Source organism: Lepidochelys kempii, chromosome 2, assembly GCF_965140285.1.
Source record: "Lepidochelys kempii isolate rLepKem1 chromosome 2, rLepKem1.hap1, whole genome shotgun sequence".
NCBI classification, from domain to species: Eukaryota; Metazoa; Chordata; order Testudines; family Cheloniidae; genus Lepidochelys; species Lepidochelys kempii.
This window is the reverse complement of record NC_136381.1, coordinates 231,742,159-231,757,455: the sequence shown is the minus strand read 5'-3', so window position 1 is coordinate 231,757,455 and position 15,297 is coordinate 231,742,159. Positions and strand designations below refer to the sequence as shown.

Sequence of the window (15,297 nt, the reverse complement as noted above, 5' to 3'; positions counted from 1 at the left end):
TACAGGCTAACATGGCTGTTACTCTGAAACCTGTCAAGATGATGTGTGACTGTCGCCAGCAACTGCGAATTGCTCCACTCTGTCTTTCAGCAGGGCTGCTTGCATGGCATCACATTGTTCCGTGAGGCGGCTCCTGTAAATACTGCAGTGTACAGCTAATGTACAGGGTCCAGCGTCCAGGGTCCATGCTTATCATGCTATGGCATCCATGCGGGTAACCCAGGCTTACCAAAAAAAGGCGTGAAAAAGGCTTGATTTGTTTGCTGTTGATTTTAGGGAGGGAGGGAGATAAGTGCAAAGATTTACGAATATGGATTAAATACACTGATGGGAGACATTCTCCCATTGGCATCAGAGCATCATCACTGAGGTGTTACCACGGCGCAGCTGCACCAGTGTTGCTGCAGCGCTGGACGTGAAGACAGCCCCACAGACCACGAGACAATGCCACGGGGCAATGCTATTTCAGATGTAAGCCTTGTGAGTGCGGCGTGGCAAAGCTCTCCCCCTTCCTGATACTTGCTGGGTGGGGCGACAATTCAACTTCTTCAGTCCCGTCATTAAAATATGGAGAGCCACTAGCCAAGGAGACCAGCTGCAGTGCTCATGCCTTGAGTGAGTAATTGTACAGTAGCATCAATACTAAGTTCTGTGACAGGACTTTTACAAGGGAGAGATTTACTAGGGATTCTCAGTGGCATCCCAACAGCAGAATGTGTCCTCGTTACAGATGCAGTGGCGTCAAGTAGAATAGTACAGGAGCCTGAGTCAGGATTTATAATTGAGTTTGACATTACAGTCAGCACCCAGCACTATTTGTTGCAATTGCTGATCACAAGAAAAAGGTGACTGTGTTATAGAATAAAGTAGAACATGTGACCAGTTGGTGCAGGAGTTGCTCCCAACTTTGTGCGGACGTATGATGCCAGAATCTCTGCTTTCTACTACCTCTGCACAGGGAACAGGCGCAGTCTGAGCCTCCAGTTACCAATGCAAGTGGTATTACTTTCCCCAAAGGGACCTAGCCCAGCACGGAGGGAAGCACACATTGCATCATTTTAAAGGGCACCAGAGGTGCTGCTGTTGTCTGCTCCCTGGAAATCCCCAAAAGCCTTAACTCTGGCTGAGACAACCAAAGTACATCCTAGGATTTAAAAGTCATGTGGCCAGGTCCTCCCCGGGTTTAAATCAGTGCAGGTTCATGAAGTTCAACGGAGCCATGGTGATTTACACCATCTGAGGATCTGGCCCCCAGTCTGTCCCTAAATGTGAGGTATGCACACGTACTACTAGACAAGTTTTTTGACTGACAAGAGCAGGACTTTGTTTACTGTCTGAAAATGAATGAAAGTTTCTCCTTACCTTATTAGTATATAGTACCACTTTGAGAATACTGCTATCTGCCATGGAGTAATAAAATTGAAAATGGCAATTCTTGCCAAAGCAGTGATACATGGAGCTGTTAAGATAAGCACTTTTGTATAATGTGTTGTCATTAGCTCCCATACACACATAATGGCCTGGAAAAAAAAGAAAAGAAAAAAATTGTATACCATTTCACAAGACACCTCTTTCCCTCAGTCCTTAAAAATAAGGACTAGTGGATTCCTGTCATCAAAAAGACAACTAATGGTTTCAACACCAGGATCTGGTTGTCTTGTTCTAAAATTATGAAATGATGTGACTTGAATTGACGGGAATTTCTTATGAAAAAAACCTATAACGATTTTGTTTATACTATGACCCCATGCACCCAAATACTGGTATCAGCTGATGCTATCCTAAAGCTGTTACTTCAGACAGTAATAGTCTCAGGCCACAACCTGTCCCACATTCTGTTTAGCTGCTTCACATTTTCAGTCATTCCATATCTAATCATTGTTGGATTTTATCTGAAGTTGGCCTTTCTTCCTTCCCAGTGTGTTTCTAGTAAATATATTTCACAGTAAAACTGCTGTAGTCTCTAAAGAATGAAATAAAGGGGGGGGGGGGTGGAATTCTGCCCTCCTGCAGAAAACACCATGAGGTGTAAGATCTCTACAGAGCTTATGTGTACACCAAAGTGTCGGCAGCACAGTGTCTTTCCATCTGAAGCAGGAAACCAATTTGGGCTTTTCTTGACCTGCTGCCCCTCATAAAAGTGTTTCTGCAGAGACCTAAAAGAATATCTTATGTCCTCAACAGTCTCTTTTTATCTATCAGAAATAAAAAGACAAGACACCTGTTTTAGCTAGAGCATAGCTTTTTTCCCTCCTGAGTCATAGGATACTTTGCTATTTTCTGCAGCTCCCAGTTAAGATATTTCATGACATACTTGTTTGTCATTAAATCACTTTCACCTTCTGTAAATATAATTTTGATCTCAAATTTAGACCATACTCCTGGAATGCTTGAAACATAAAACGGGGAAATGGCATTTTATAAAAAAAGGTTTACAGTTGACTTTGTAAAAAGGCCACATATTCCCCCTTATTGCTGCTCTTTTGCACTTGTTATTTAGGATTCCATATTGCAAAACAGCGCCTGCTATCCCTCTTCATCACTGAACCTAACCTTCATAGAGATAGCAATATTACAAAAAATACAGTGTGCTAGTCTATACAGATTCAGAAAGCATCTATATTTTTATGACTATTGCACAATGAGATCAGCCCATAAATTAGCGGTAGAATTTCTTGTGCCCATTCTTCAACTGAACTCAGAATCCTACAGCTGGTAACATTACATCTGGAGCTGGGCAAATAACTGATTTTTCCATTTACTGGCCCTTTCAAACAATTCGTTCAACAATCTCAACTGGGAAATGGCGAAAACTGTTTTGTAAATCGAAAAAGTCAATAAAGGTTTCATTTCAGGTTCAACAAGATATCTTGTTGAACCTGAAATGAACTAATTTGTTTTGTTGTCAGGAACTTTTTTAACATAAAAGCAAAGCAAATGAAAGGCTAGATTAAAAAACAAACAAACAGGGTTTGGCGGGTGCCTCCCTTATAACTGTTAGACCTGTGGTTAGAGCATTCACGTGGGATGTGGAGACTCAGGTTCAGTCCCCGCCTCTGCCTGATGTGGAGCAGGGATTTGAACTCAGGTCTGCCACACTAAGCAGCTAAGGGGAATGCATTCCCAGTCACATTTTACTGATCATTTCAACAGAGGTGAGAGGGAAGGGTATGATACACATTTCAGCCCACCCTCTAGGGTCTGAGCATGGTTAGCGCCAAGAGATCATGTCACCTAGGACTGTGGTATGACAACAAGGACAAAAATCTGGATCCTACTCTAAGTGGTCACTTGAGAACTCCAGTCATACGACTAGACAGTGCACTGGAGGAAAACATCTGCCCTCTTCTCCCTACTTATCAGTACAACACAGGAAAGGGATTGGTTCTTAATTTAGAGTTTTGATTTGGTTGCATGGGTACAGGACAAACAAGTACCGATGGAAACACTATCTGGATAGGACTAGACAGATTTGAGTATTCCTACCACTCGACTAACAAAGCTTTGTAAGGAAATTGGAGAAAAGTGTGTTAAAACACATTTTAAACTTTACTGGAAGAGGACAGATGTACAGTATAAGGCCACTACATTCATAGCAAAAAGGAGATAATAGACACTGAAAGGAGTTCAAATAAATGCCCTTCTCAACTAAATTTAAAGAGTCCTTGACCTACAAGATTATGAGGAAGTAGCAAGAAGCAGCTTTGGAAATTCTGTCTGCTGAAAACTCTCCTCCCACTGCTGAAATAATTTAAGAAAAAAGCTGAATAAAACAGCATACATTTTAATGATTTTGGCCATTTTCACAACATACACCTGATTGGATTTGCATCAGTAGTTACTCTTGAGGTTTTTTATTTGTTTATGTTAAACCAAGGTGTAGAATCTGTTTCGATTTTTTTTTTAGGAAGAAAGAACTGTGGGAGCCACATGTAGCATGGTGTAGGCTTAGAGACTGAAAAAAGAAAAATATCTGGTAATGAATAAAAATACAGTAAGGATAGAAACTATAAGGTTAAAGGAGGGGGGAAAACTCAAAGAACTTCTAACTTTAGAAAAACTAGAAGAAATAAAGTAACATAACAAGTGGGGGAATGAAGCAACACAGACAAAAAAAAATAAAAAGTAGCCAAGGTCCTAAAATATTTTATTAAATTTAAGAATACCAGGAAAGGAGGATTACTCAAATCCTATAGTCAATTCTTTCTTTATAAATATAATTGTCTAGACCTGCACTCCGTAATTTAGTTTCTGACCCCTTCCTATTTATGGTAGTGGAAGCTTTGATCAAAATCACAAGCTAAAGCTTAGTCAAGCTCAATTTGCAAGTTTGAACCTTTCTACAATACATTTTTGAGGTTTCATTACACCGTAGCTCTGTTTTTTAGCGTTTTAGTCATTAGGATGACCTCTGCTCTCTCTTTATAACTTGAATAATTAGCAAGAAAAGAAATGCTGAAAAATTGTGCATCAAGCAGCGAGGAGCTGAACTAGTTCAGTATTGTTGGATGCCTTCCAACATTTATGAAGAATTCATTTCTGTGTATTGCTGTGCCTTTTCTCTCATGTGTTTATGTGTTGTTTCTCCTTTACAATATAAAGTGCTTAGAGCAGCCCCAACCCACTGTTTATGAAGAATATATTCAGCCTACTCAATTACTTGTGTCTATTTACCCAATTAATGATACCCACGTACCTGAATGACAGGCATTTAAAAACATGTTCATTTCCAATACAGATTAAATGAAGGAATTAAATTTGACCCAGTCACGTACCCAATAGCCATTCCAGCAGATAAAAAGGGCAGTTAGGGTGTTCAGCACCTAGAGAAAAATGATTGCCTGTACTGGCACACATGAAGGCTCATAGCCATTACTGACATAATACTCCACTAATAAGTTAGTGTGTGTCACCGACTGAGGCAATGCCCTTCATGGGAGGTGTTGAATTGAAGTCCCTTCTTTGCTAACTGTCCAGGCGGAAATTAAAGGTCCCAGAATAATTCAAAAGAATGGAGGAATCTCCTTGGTTTCCTAGGCAGCATTCCCTCTGCCCTATAACATATTTTAATGTCCAGAAATATGGACTATTAATAAGTGCATATAGCAACCACGTTTGCCTACAAGGAAAATACTTACTATCGACATCTTATTCATTGTTATAAAGTACTTTCGGATACAGAGTTGAAAATAATAAAAAGGCAGCCAAGGTCCGAAAAGGTTTTATTAAATTTAAGAATACCAGGAAACGAGGATGCTTCAAATCCTATAGGCAATTCTTTCTTTATAAATATAATTGTCTATAACCCAGATGTTATTTTTTTAAAGCATCTATGTCAACTACTATGACATTTTGCAAGAAGTACTTTGCATCTCTGGACTCAGCAAAGTTCAAACAGCAATCAATAGACTATAGACTTAAAAAGTTACCATTGCAACTAGTGCTACATAGAAACATTGGCGATAGACCTAACAGAAAAGACAAGAACAAAATGAGCCTGGAAGTCCATTCCATGGCATTTTTGATGTTTTCTTATGCTTTCAAAAGTCTTTGTCAAAATATTGTATTAACAAGTGTAGCAGTTTTGAATGCCAGGACTATAATAACTAAAGCTGCATTTTTATTAAGAACATAAGAACAGCCATACTGGGTCAGACCAAAGGTCCATTTCGCCCAGTATCCTGTCTTCCAACAGTGGCCAATGCCAGGTGCCCCAGAGGAAATGAACAGGTAATCATCAAGTGATCCATTCCCTGTTGCTCATTCCCAGCTTCTGACAATTGTGGAAATTGTGACAGATAGGGCAATTTCCTGCAATATCCAGGATTCACTTTATTAAATTAAGTTTATGTATCATTGTGGGCCATGGATTTCATGTAAGTCCGTGCAGAAGGGGGTCCATAGCCCTCCAAGTACTAAGAACAGTTGTGGAGGGGAGGGTGATTAGGCAAATTTACTCAGGTTGTAACACCTTGTGATGGGGTATACAAGCCCCACACTGGAGAAAAAGAGGATAAGGAGTTGCTCTGGGCCCAGGCAGCCTCGTCCCACTGCACCAGGAAAGCTTTCACAAGCTGGAGTTTAAAAATGGGAAACAGAATAGCTCAGTGGCAGGGAGGCAGGGGAAGTAGCTGACTGATACTCTGAGTTCTTGGGAGCTGGGAACACCACAGGAGCTCTTGCTGCCTCAGGCTTGGTGATGCTGACCTGAACAAGCCTGCAAAGGAGGGTGACTTTTGAAGGTCAGAAATGTATTTTTGTGTTCAGTTCTTTACTCTATCCTGTGGGAACAGGGAGGGGGTGATCCAGAGAGGCAGCTGCATAGCACCCCAAGATGCAGGGCTTAGCTGTCTACCATTGGGCCCTGAATCAGAGCCCCGTGGAGAGGCTGGGCCAGGGCTTATTTACCAACCTTTAAAGAGGGGACAATGACAGTGGGGAACCTAGCTGGTACAATGATCCTGATCCCAAGAAGCCCTGAGGCCCTTGCTGACTCGTGAAGACTTCCACATTATTGGACTCTTTATGTGTAACCCAAAAGGGGTGGACTTGAATGAGTGACCCGGCCAGAGGGCTGAGTCACTAAAAGGACAGACCAGCACAAAGCAGAGCTATAGAGAGAAAGGGGAATGTCCAGGAGGAAGACAACCTGCCCACTCCAGCCTGACTACTAGGTGGCCTTGGAAGTGAGTGGTCCCCTTCACATGCCTCCAGAAAGCTACCACCATCTGAAAAGAGGCTCGCATTTATAATTATTAATTATACAGATTTGTTTTGTCCTTGGGTGGTCCAATTAAAGGTGTAAAGCGAAACCTTGGAATGCATTGGAGGCTAATATAGAGCAGCACCTGTTAGGATATAGATATTCAAGCCTGTCTGTAAAGGCCTATACTTTCTGAATTTAGGTATATGTTTATCACTTAGTAAGTTATAGAGGTACAAAACAAGAATCAAAATCAATCTGCCTGTTTGTAGGCCTTCTCTTACTGTGGCAGTATGAGGCCCTGTTCTTAGGCTAAGGCTTTTGGCTAAGCAGCAGTGGCAGCCATAAGCTGGGAAGTGGTCCTGACCAGTCACATTGAAATAAGGTGCTATTGGACTGTTAGGAATACAATCCTGTCCTGATAGTGCCTATCACCACCAGATAAAAATGGTTAAAGAAAACTTAGTATAATAGCACCCTGTCTGGAAAGAACTCACTTATCAAAAGCTGGGGTGTGAAATCCTCATTTCTGTGTTGTTCTGTCACTGTAGTCTCCACCTCCCTATTGTTTGTCTGTATAATCTCTGTCTGGTTCTGTGATTGTTCCTGTCTGCTGTATAATTAATTTTGTTAGGTGTAAACCAATTAAGGTGGTGGGATATAATTGGTTAGATCAATCTGTTAGAATTGGTTAGTTAAATTCCAGTAAAATGATTGGTTAAGGTGTAGCTAAGCAGAACCCAAGTTTTACTATATAGTCTGCAGTCAATCAGGAAGTAAGGAGGCGAATGGGAACAGGGAATGGGGGTGTGGGAATTGGAATCATGTTTCATGAAGAGGGGGGAACGGAAACGGACACATGCAAGGTTCTGTGGCATCAGAGCTGAGAAGGGGGACACTAAGGAAGGAAATTGGAATCATTGCTTGCGGGAAGTTCACCCCAATAAACATTGAATTGTTTGCACCTTCGGACATCAGGTATTGTTGCTCTCTGTTCATGCAAGAAGGACCAGGGAAGTGAGAGGGTGAAAGAATAAGCCCTTTAACAGCACCTTACAAATAACACTGCTGTGACAAAAAGGACTTGGGAAAGATTTAATTTGCTATAGAATCATGATGTAATCCCCCGCCCACAGGTAGGACAAAAAATATTAGAGTAAGATTTGATTTATCAAAGATCAGCTCGTTTGAAAACTTAGATGAAAGTTCTTGATGTTCTCATACTAAATGCATAGATCTTGTTACTCATACTGAATATTCCAAAATAAAGGCTAGTTCAAGTATAAAATAAAGCACGTGATGACTTTTAATTCTATTTCCACAATGTTTCCCTCTGACTTGTCCTATAAATTACCACAGTCTAATGACAGCTAATAACCATGTATTTATTTAATATTCTTACCTCTAGTATCATTGCTTTGATCTTTCAGGAGGGCTGATTTTGAGGCAAGATTATTTCCTGCTTTTGTGCGCACCCAGGAAACGTGTTCAAATGATGAATCTGAATTCCAGTCACACATGTCAAGCTCAAAACTGCAAACGTGCTGCTCTAAATGGGAAAGCAATCATTCGGTTACCTCTGAAGTCATTATTTATGAGAATATTTCCCTTTAGAAATTAATGTTCATTAAACTACTTGATAGCCCGTCTGCCTCTGGTTACCTCACAAGTAACCAGCCTACCCGTGGGTTTATCGGGTATTCTAGGCTGCCATCTTTAGTGATACCACTTCAAAAAGTCACTGCCTAATGATGGGTAATTCTTCCAGAATGAAGAATTACGTTAATTTATAATAAACATAAAAAATTAGAACATGAACATTACAAAATACAACGTTTTGATTGACCTGATCTAATTCTTTTTTCTGATTTTTTTGGTTTTCAAAATTTTTGAAGTTTTAGACTTTTTGTTGGGACAGGAAAACCTTTCAAAATTTTAATTCTTGCCAGAGTGGAAAACCATTTTCCACCCAACTCTAGTTATTAAAGGCATTCTGTGGCAGAGATTGAATTAGAGCCTGGGGTCTTCTGGCTCCAGCCCAGAGGTTCACTTGTACAACCCTTACGTACGGTAGTACCTCTTTACGTAAGTAGTTCCAATTAGTAGAATAATTGGGCCTGTCCTATAGTTTTTGGGGACATTACCACAACTTCCTAAAGTTCTCTCAAAACTCTCAACTCTGACTTATTTGCAAGTCTTCAGACAGAGAAAAAATTAATCTAAGATCTTTTTGTAAAAATTCAGTATTTCATAACATTGCTCCAGCTTTGCAGAAATTTAGCAAACTTAAAAACATGCAATTTTGTCAAAACAAAAAATAGTCTCTTCTTCTCCCTCTTTGGGAACACTGACTTTCAGAAATTCACTGTTTACTTTTCTTGTGGCAAGATTAGAATGAAGATGCTTGAAAATGCATGTCAGTATCTATCTATTTTTTTCTGCAATAGGAGTATAGACACTTTGATGTATATAGAAAACCTTTGAAATGCAAGCTCCACTAGATATGCTATTATAGGAGATTTTTTAAAATAGCTCTCTAACATTTACTATTTAACAATTAAAAGTCATTCTGTGTAGTTTACATGTGTTTATATAATAGCTGTAAATCTGTGGCTTTTTTGAACTATGTAATTAAGCATCAACCAAATTTAGTCAATTTAAATGATCTCTTGAAGGGCTTGCTTATGCTCATGCTTAACTTTACTACAATGAATGGATTAGGGCCTAATTTGCCATTTTTATTACACACAGAAAAGCTGAAATGACAGTAAATAATTTAACTGCAAAGTACAAACTTCAAAGGATTTTAAATGTAGAGCCGTCACCCTGTTGATATCAAGTCAACCAAAGTCGGCTTTCATGTAATATATTACTTCTACAATTTTGCTGAATGGCAGACATGTACAAGCCTCAGAATAGTGAGGTGCAGTTTGACATTTCAGCAATCATTGCTGAAATCAGTGGGGAAAGGTGAGGACATCAGGGTTGTGGAGAGGATTGCTGGGGGAGCGCTGAGTAGACAAGGCGGTAGCAGAAGGCAGTTCCTTGTACAGTAGAGGAAGGAGGAGTGGCACAATGAGGGAGCAAAGGAGTTGATGACAGAAGCAGGAGAAGGGTGTGTGTGTGTGTGTCTTTTTCAGCCCATTCAGAACTATAACATGGATATATATTTGTCAATTATTTGTAGCGTTTTTATGTGCCCCGTTTTGGGGAGAAACCATGTCTGTTTTCAGTGGACAGGCAGAGTCTGGACCAAAAAATATTCTTTAAAAAATGAACATGTTCTCAATAAGCTAATTTATTCATGATCCCAAAAGCTTAGTTTTATATTAGTGAACACAAATGTAGCTCCTTTTGCAGAATGGCTGGTACCTAGGGTATTGTGACAGTTAGGGTTTCTGGAGAAATGCAAGTTTCACCACAAATTTCATGAAATCAGAACTAGTCTCCCTTTAGAGCCCTCTTACCCAGCCATTTCACAAAGACCAGCACAATAAGGAGTTTACATTTCAGCTGGTCATGAATCTGGCCTTCTATTTGAAATGTTCTGCATTAAAACCCTCTTTCCTGAAGCTGGAATTCTGACTCTTTGCTCTTTGGCACCTGAGCTGTCATCTCGGGAAGTTGATTTCTTACCTATCATGTGTCTCTAAATTTGGATGTGACAAGAAATGGATCCAGGCTGAGCTCATTTGATGAGCTTTGTACTGCTGCAACAGATCAGTTGCTATGTTATGCTTTGTATATAAGTAAAATAAGTTTAAAACTTATAATTAAAGATATATATTGATTCAAGGGGGGGGAATTTTTTGCTTTAAAAGAGCTCTGCTTACAAAGCCAGTAGATTTAGAGAGAGAGATACACATGCTATTTGAGAAATCAGTTAGTGAAGCAAGGACATACTGGCTCATTGGCCACAATGACAAATTATCATTTTTTTTCTCTACATCTGTCCCATTCTCCCATCTCAGCTGCAGTAATCCTCCAAGGAAGGGACAGAGGGAGAAAAATCACATTTCTGCATTGAGAGTTTCACTGACTCCCTGTTTTAAATTTGGTCTTCTAAAAAGCATACTGCAGAAGAGCGGCAGTTCATAGGGCAAGTAGGTCCAAAGCCTGTAATTTGGTTCCCAGCACTCCTCTGCAACCCTGCTGGGTAACAGTTACTAGTGGGTACTGGCATGTAAATAACTACACCTGGCATCCCACTTTGCTTCTACCTTTCCCAAATGCAGGACATCTGAGGCATAGAAATGCTTATAACACAGCAAGTTTCTTTACCTGAAATTTAATTTTCCTATTTAAAAAGAGATGTGTCCTGTGAAATAAATATTAATCTAGCCTTGAATTATTAGGGTCCCAACGATTTGTATTTGACTCTCAGGATGAAGGTAACATCATCTACAGATGTTCAGCATTTTAAAATATTAATCAGATTGGATATCTACTTTAGATGTCAGTTCTCATTGACTTCTCAGGGGAGCCTCCTATTTTGGATTCCAGTGCACAAAACTGTTTGCAAAAGCTAAATATACCTGAAACTTAAATTCTTCATTCCAGAAGATAACATTGTGATGCTGGCAGACCAGACACCAGCTTATGCCAAGGTCGCCATGTCTCAACTAAACACTGACAATACACAGCTGGAAACTATCTGTCTCGCTTGTGGGTTAATATTGATAAGCTAGGTACTAGAATTATAAGAAAGTGTTCAGTGTTTGGACTCTATCAAATGCTTGCGAGCTGCTCTACGCATTAATCTTACTTGTCATATCTGTATGACATCTGTAATGTAATATTTGAGTGGGCGCAATGTGAGCCTCTGTGATCATGAATCTCCATACTGGAGAGGGACATTAAATAGTGAGAAGAGCTGTTCTTCTACAAAAAGTGTTATGCCGCTCCTGCAAGAAGAGACCCATTGATACCCAACAGGTTATGGTTGGATCTTACAACTGGAAACTCCCTGCGTCTGGACTGAGGAATCATCAACAAAAGGGCTAAAGACTCTTAGTTCTGCTCTCCTCCCCATGTTGCTGCTCTCTATGTTGCTGGATCTCAGAGGGCGGGGTAAGGAGTTTCGTAGGCATAAGCAAGAAATCCCCAGATACTTAACCTGAGTTAATCATAAAGGACAAATACAGCTTGCTGATTATAGAAGCCTCTATTGCCTTTTAAAACCTAAGTAACTAATTTGTGTGTCTATATCCACTTGCTTTAACCTTGTAAATAACTTTTAGATTTCCTTTTCCTATTTAATAAATCTTCCTATAGTGTATTATAGGATTGGCTTATAAGTGTTGGCCTTGATGTGAGATCTAAGGCACAACTGACTTGGGGTAAGTGACTGGTCTTTTGGAAGTAGGAGTAACCTCAATATTGCTGTGATTCTTGGTATACGGGCCATCTATCACAGAGATACACTCAAGACAGACCAGAGTATCCAAAGGGACTGTCTGTGACTCTGTTTAAGGCTGTTAATGTGCCCGATGAGTTTGCACTTGGTGAAGTTGGTTGCTGGAATCTAAGCTTAGAACTCACAACCAGTTTGGGGTTTGTGTCCTGGTTTTTCAACAGTCTGCCCTGAGATTTGTACTCAGACTCTTGTGCCACTACTGGGATCATCGCAAACATATACCAGCATGGTAAAGTAAACTCAAAGAGCCTCAGATTCTCAGGCCAAGCAGCTTTCAGCACAACTCAGGAGTGGGAAGATGCGAAGTTGATTTTAAGTCACCTTTGCACTCCTGCAATTTTGGATCATCAGTGTGCCAGTACAATCTCCTGCTGTAATTCAGACTAGCCAGTGGTCCAAAAAGGTTATTATAGTCAGGGACCTCTGGAAGTGCAGACAAGCCCCAGTCATGTCCCTTTTCTCCTGGACAAACTCTGTCTACTGGCCACAGAAAGGGGACTGGCATAGGAAACATTCCACAGGCTCTACGCCACCAGAGAATGCCATTATGCTTGGATGATCTCCCCAATGGCTAGCTACATTGACTTAATGGCTACTTAGAGGCAGCAGAGTAGTGCAAAGTATCCACAGAGCAGATGAGAATCAGTGCCTTAAATCCTTAAAAGGTTGTTTGTTTGAGGTTTTTTTTTTTTAAAAGGTCAGCTCCACAGCTTTCCCTCAGCTGGATGAAAACATGAATTCTCAGGCAAAGAACAGTACGTCTTTCCTGCCCATTGAAGATTTTGTGGTAGTATTTCTGCAGAAAGTTCCTGAGGCATTTATAATATACCAGATTTGTTAAAAGTATTTATTGTCCTTCTTTGTAGTTGTGTTTATGAAATCTGACAGCAGATAGTTTGGAGGAATAAAATATAAGCCACATGAAAATGATTAAGTAGTTGAGAAATCTTTTGAGTACAAAATGGCCACTTTGCGTTTTCTCTTTTGGCTTAAGGGGGAAAGAATTATTTTTGTGGTTAAAGGATTCTTACCGAATGCTGGAAAACATCCTCCACTGAAAGAAATATCATCAATAGCAATGGTACCATCTGGTCCCCAGGCCTCAAGTGTCCCTTGAATGACAACCTGCATGATGTTTAGCAGCAAGTTAGGAGGAAATGCCATTCATGTTGTCTCACATACATAAAAAGGGGAAAAAAAGGATACCTGTATTCTGCAGAATCCCTGAAGTTGTTACATTATGTGAACTAACAGTCTAATCACACAAGAGTATATACTGTAGAGTTTCTACTGGAAATAAAGAAGCCCAGGTCATGCAAAAAAAATTATCTTAGTGGATTAACAGCCTGGCTTTTGATCACTACTGTGGTTTTTGTCGCCATGGATATACACCCTAATCATGCTTTCAGGTCAAAAGCTAAATTGACTTTAACCAAAAGGCCCATACAGACCACAATAAAATGTATTCCTTTCAGAGGAACTAAGTCAATTAGGATCATAGTGGTTAAAAGATAGAAAAAAACGTATGGGATTATCAAGTCCCTCCTTCCACCAGGGCCTGGGGATAGCAAGTGTGCTTTTTTCCCATTTTCGGAGTTTACCAGGCAGAGATCTGGAGCAGTGGCAGGACAACTAATGCCATTCCAGCCTGTAAACTTTTGTCAATGGAAGGGCCCAAAAGTTATCAGATGTTAATCACTAACACCTTAAAGGAGATATTTTCCCATCAATTATACTGTACCATTGGAGCTATGCACAGATGTCTTGCATTTCTGTTAGTGATTTAGGGCTAGATTGTAATCCAGCCTATATGGCCACCCAGGAACATAAGGGGAATAAGACCACACAATCACACTTCCCCTGTGCAGCCTTCCCTCATCCTAACCTCAGGCCAAGTGGGGAGAGTAGGGCTACATATCCAGTACTCCTTCACCAGAGAGGTCAGCAGGGAGTGGCTGGAGAGAGGTAAGAAATGGGTAGAACCTAGGTGTTGCTGCCTCCCCACCATGAGGGGGCCACTGCAGCTGAATTGAGATTATGGTGTAGGAAAAGAAGTAATTTACTATGGGCAAGAGGCAACAGAAGATTATTTTCCCCCATGGGAACAAGGTGGGAGTGGTGATAAGGAAGAAATTCCAACACTGAATCAGTTCCCTGGGCTCCTTATGGTGTGGTGATGCTACACCTTCCCCTTACAGAGCTATATCTAAAAGCACAGTCTAGTCTTACTATTAAGTGTTAAATTGATAATACTAAATCAGCAAAACTTCCAGTATTAGTTTTAAAGTTCAGAGACAATTTTATGGACGGCTTGTACAACTTAATAAAAAAGACATTAGGCCCCCAAACCCATATTTTGTAATTAATTTATGCCATAGATTATTATAGTCTTCACCAGTGAGTACTACCTGTATTCCAAAACATTTGGGGGTAATACCACATAGGATTTCATTGCCGAACCATAGATATGATCATTATATTTATTCCTTGCCTTGCTCCAGGGAAACAACATTAACTACTGTAATAACAAAACTGTAATCACATTCAGTTTTTCTGGCTACATCTGAACTACATAGGCAATATTATATCATGTGTACCCAAATAAGCTGTGTATTAAAAATATGCTAAGCTAAATATGCTAAATATGCACACGTTCAAAGCTGAACATATAGCTGAATTGCCAAACTACATTGAGTTAGCCATGTCGTGTATATCCCAGCCTCTGCAGTACTGTGGAAAGTAGGATAACTAGTGAGTATTTTCCCTTATTAATGCTACAGAAAAACTGCAGCTAGCCAAACATGGAGAAGCTGCCTCTTCAGAAATAACAGTGTTGTTCAGAAACAGTGCCATCTTGTGAGTTTATATTAGAGCTGGCCAAAAAGCATTCGGATGGAACAGTTTTCTGTTAGAACATATAGTTTCATCAAAATCTATATATTTCTCAAGAACACATCTATCTTGACAAAATTTTCTATGGGAGAATAACTTTCTCATTTCAGTAATGTCAAGATGTTTCATTTTGATAATATCAAAACATTGTTCCATTTTGTTTTGAATTATATTGAAATAGTTTTAATCTAATAATTGATAACTGACCAATTTTATTTAAATATTCTGATATATTGTGTGGGTATATATTATTATATACTATATTATGTTTCAATATTATCAAAAG

At 39.8% G+C, this 15,297-nt stretch overlaps 1 protein-coding gene across 1 annotated transcript in view; it reads right to left on the bottom strand.

Annotated features, from left to right (window-relative positions):
* The window catches only part of MALRD1 (MAM and LDL receptor class A domain containing 1), a 465,892-nt gene that overhangs the window by 417,275 nt on the left and 33,320 nt on the right, over positions 1–15,297 (bottom strand). Inside the window, exons 6-8 of the mRNA XM_078851340.1 lie at positions 13,151–13,244; positions 8,106–8,252; positions 1,363–1,520 (exon numbers count right to left, since the gene is read on the bottom strand). Of these exons, the coding sequence (XP_078707466.1) occupies positions 1,363–1,520; positions 8,106–8,252; positions 13,151–13,244 (399 nt within the window). The remainder of the gene's footprint in view (positions 1–1,362; positions 1,521–8,105; positions 8,253–13,150; positions 13,245–15,297) is intronic.